The 2263-nt window shown below is 41.2% G+C and overlaps 1 protein-coding gene across 1 annotated transcript; it reads right to left on the bottom strand.

The window, feature by feature from the left end:
• Positions 1-1191: 1191 nt before the first annotated feature.
• LOC108547718 (histone-lysine N-methyltransferase SETMAR-like) lies at positions 1192-1516 on the bottom strand. Its single transcript, XM_017900346.1, is given in 2 exon segments — positions 1192-1233; positions 1235-1516. Coding segments are annotated over 2 exon segments (324 nt in total).
• Between the last annotated feature and the right edge of the window lie 747 nt (positions 1517-2263).

Here is a 2263-nt window from a genome sequence, read left to right as displayed (position 1 = left end):
CGCCATAGTGGCGCAACCTGCTGGCGCTATCTGTATTAAAGATTCCCTAACCTAACTTGGAGCGAATTAAGTTAAATTGACTCTACTGACACTTTATGAATTTTCGTGTCTTAGCAAAGGGACTTCGATTCGGTATACTAAAATATTTACTCTACTGTCGCGACGCTAAGATATTTTATTTAACAGACTCTAATATTTCTACGTTCCCACAGAATTGGGGAATCGAATATCAAAATCGCGGGCGAAGAAAAAGTAAATGAAAATTCGAAAGACAGAACGAGTTCGCGATTAATCGAAAGACCAACTAGCCAATGCAACGTACTCTCGTGCACAAGAGAATTACATGGCCCAATATCCTCCCGATCGGGCCTAGCTCAGCCAAACCACTGTCAATCTTGTCACGACTTACTCGTGAACCAAGATAGCCGACGAACCAACGAAACTTCCAGCATCGATCCGAGGGCCCAGCGAGGCCTAGCAGCTGGACAAACATTCCGTGGGGTAAAACTTAATCATCCCAAGCAGACTGATCGAGAACACGTCATGCCCGTCTAACTACAGGACCTATACCCCAGTTGTGTACGCGATGGTACAAAGACGATTAGGGCATACAGACCCTCGTATCGATACCGAAAGAGCCATCAGCCCGCCGACCACCCTAGAACCCGACGCGTGACAAGATTGACAGTGGCTGGAATGAGTGTCGGAGACGAGTCGTGAGGATGTCTTACAGAGCATGAAATTGTCGAGTACACGAGAGTACATCGTATAAGGTAGTCGGTACTTAAGAAAAATCGCGATGATCGCGAGGACATTTATGTTCTATGTAGAAAAGGAGGGAGATAAGAAATAAAGAATGGAGATATTCGCTGCAAATTATAAGGTTGGTGCGTATGAAATGTCGGATTTTTAAGTGAATGTATAAAACTGTATCTTTCTTCAAAATCTCTTTATTCAATCAAAATATGCTCCATGCGCTTCAGTATACCTTTCCCAACGAGACATTAAAGCATAGATGCCTGTCTTAAAAAAATTCTGATCTTCAGAATCAATAAACTCTGATATTGAATTTTTCAAACTGTCTTCCTTTTCATACTGTTTAGCCCGTAAAAACAGTTCTAAATGTCTAAAAAGATGAAAGCCCGTTGGCGAGAGCTCAGGTGAATAGGCTGGGACCTGCAAAACTCTTCTTTACCTTGCCAATTTCAGAAAGATGTCGTAATATTGCTGTATGGTCAACGTTCACCCTGGTAGCAAGTTTTCTCGTGGATACAGTTGAATTCGCTTCCACCAATGCCTTCAGATCATCATTTTTCAAAGAAGCTTTGGGTCTTCCACGCGGATCATTTTGTAGTGAAAAATCATCAGAACGAAATTTCTCAAACCAATGCTGCACTTTTCGATCGTTAACTGTATTCTCCCAAAACGCTTGGCTTATGTTGCGTGCAACTTTTGTAGCATTATTACGAAGCTGAATGTCATACAAAAAAATTACGCGAATATCGGTTAAATTCATATTGGTACAAAATTCAAAACAAATAACAAAAGGGAACACTGTCACGACAATCTCCTTCGTTGAAATATGACTCTGGCAATGGACAATACGACTATAAACGAGGTTACGCCAAAAACAAAAGTATAACAAAAGGAAGGAGACAAACGCTTCCATGTAAAAAAAATCCGATATAACATATGCACCAACATAATACTTTGCATTACGGAAAATGTCTGACTGATGGTACTACCTCGCATCACTGAAAATGTCTGACAGATGTCACTTCTTCGCATCACTGAAAATGTCTGACCGATGGTACTACTGAGCGTTATTGAAAATTTCTGACCGATTCTAGTTCGCATCACTGAAAATGGCTGACCAGTGCCAGCTTATATCACTGAAAATGTCTGACCGATGGTACTACTTTGCATCACTGAAAATGTCTGACGGATGTTACTACTTCGCATCACTGAATATGTCTGACTGATGTTACTACTTCGCATCACTGAAAATGTCGGACCGGTGTTACTACTTTGCATCACTGAAAATGTCTGACCGATGTTACTACTTTGCATCACTGAAAATGTCTGACCGATGGTACTACTGAGCGTTATTGAAAATTTCTGACCAATTCTAGTTCGCATGACTGAAAATGGCTGATCAGTGCCAGCATATATCACTGAAAATGTCTGACCGATGGCACTGCTTTGCAACACTGATAATGTCTGACCGATTGTACTACTTTGCATCACTGAAAATGTCTGACCG

Source organism: Eufriesea mexicana, unplaced genomic scaffold, assembly GCF_001483705.2.
Source record: "Eufriesea mexicana isolate 0111107269 unplaced genomic scaffold, ASM148370v2 scaffold1140, whole genome shotgun sequence".
In the NCBI taxonomy this organism is placed as follows: Eukaryota; Metazoa; Arthropoda; class Insecta; order Hymenoptera; family Apidae; genus Eufriesea; species Eufriesea mexicana.
The sequence above is the reverse complement of the archived record's forward strand: the minus strand, read 5'-3'. Positions and strand labels throughout refer to the sequence as shown.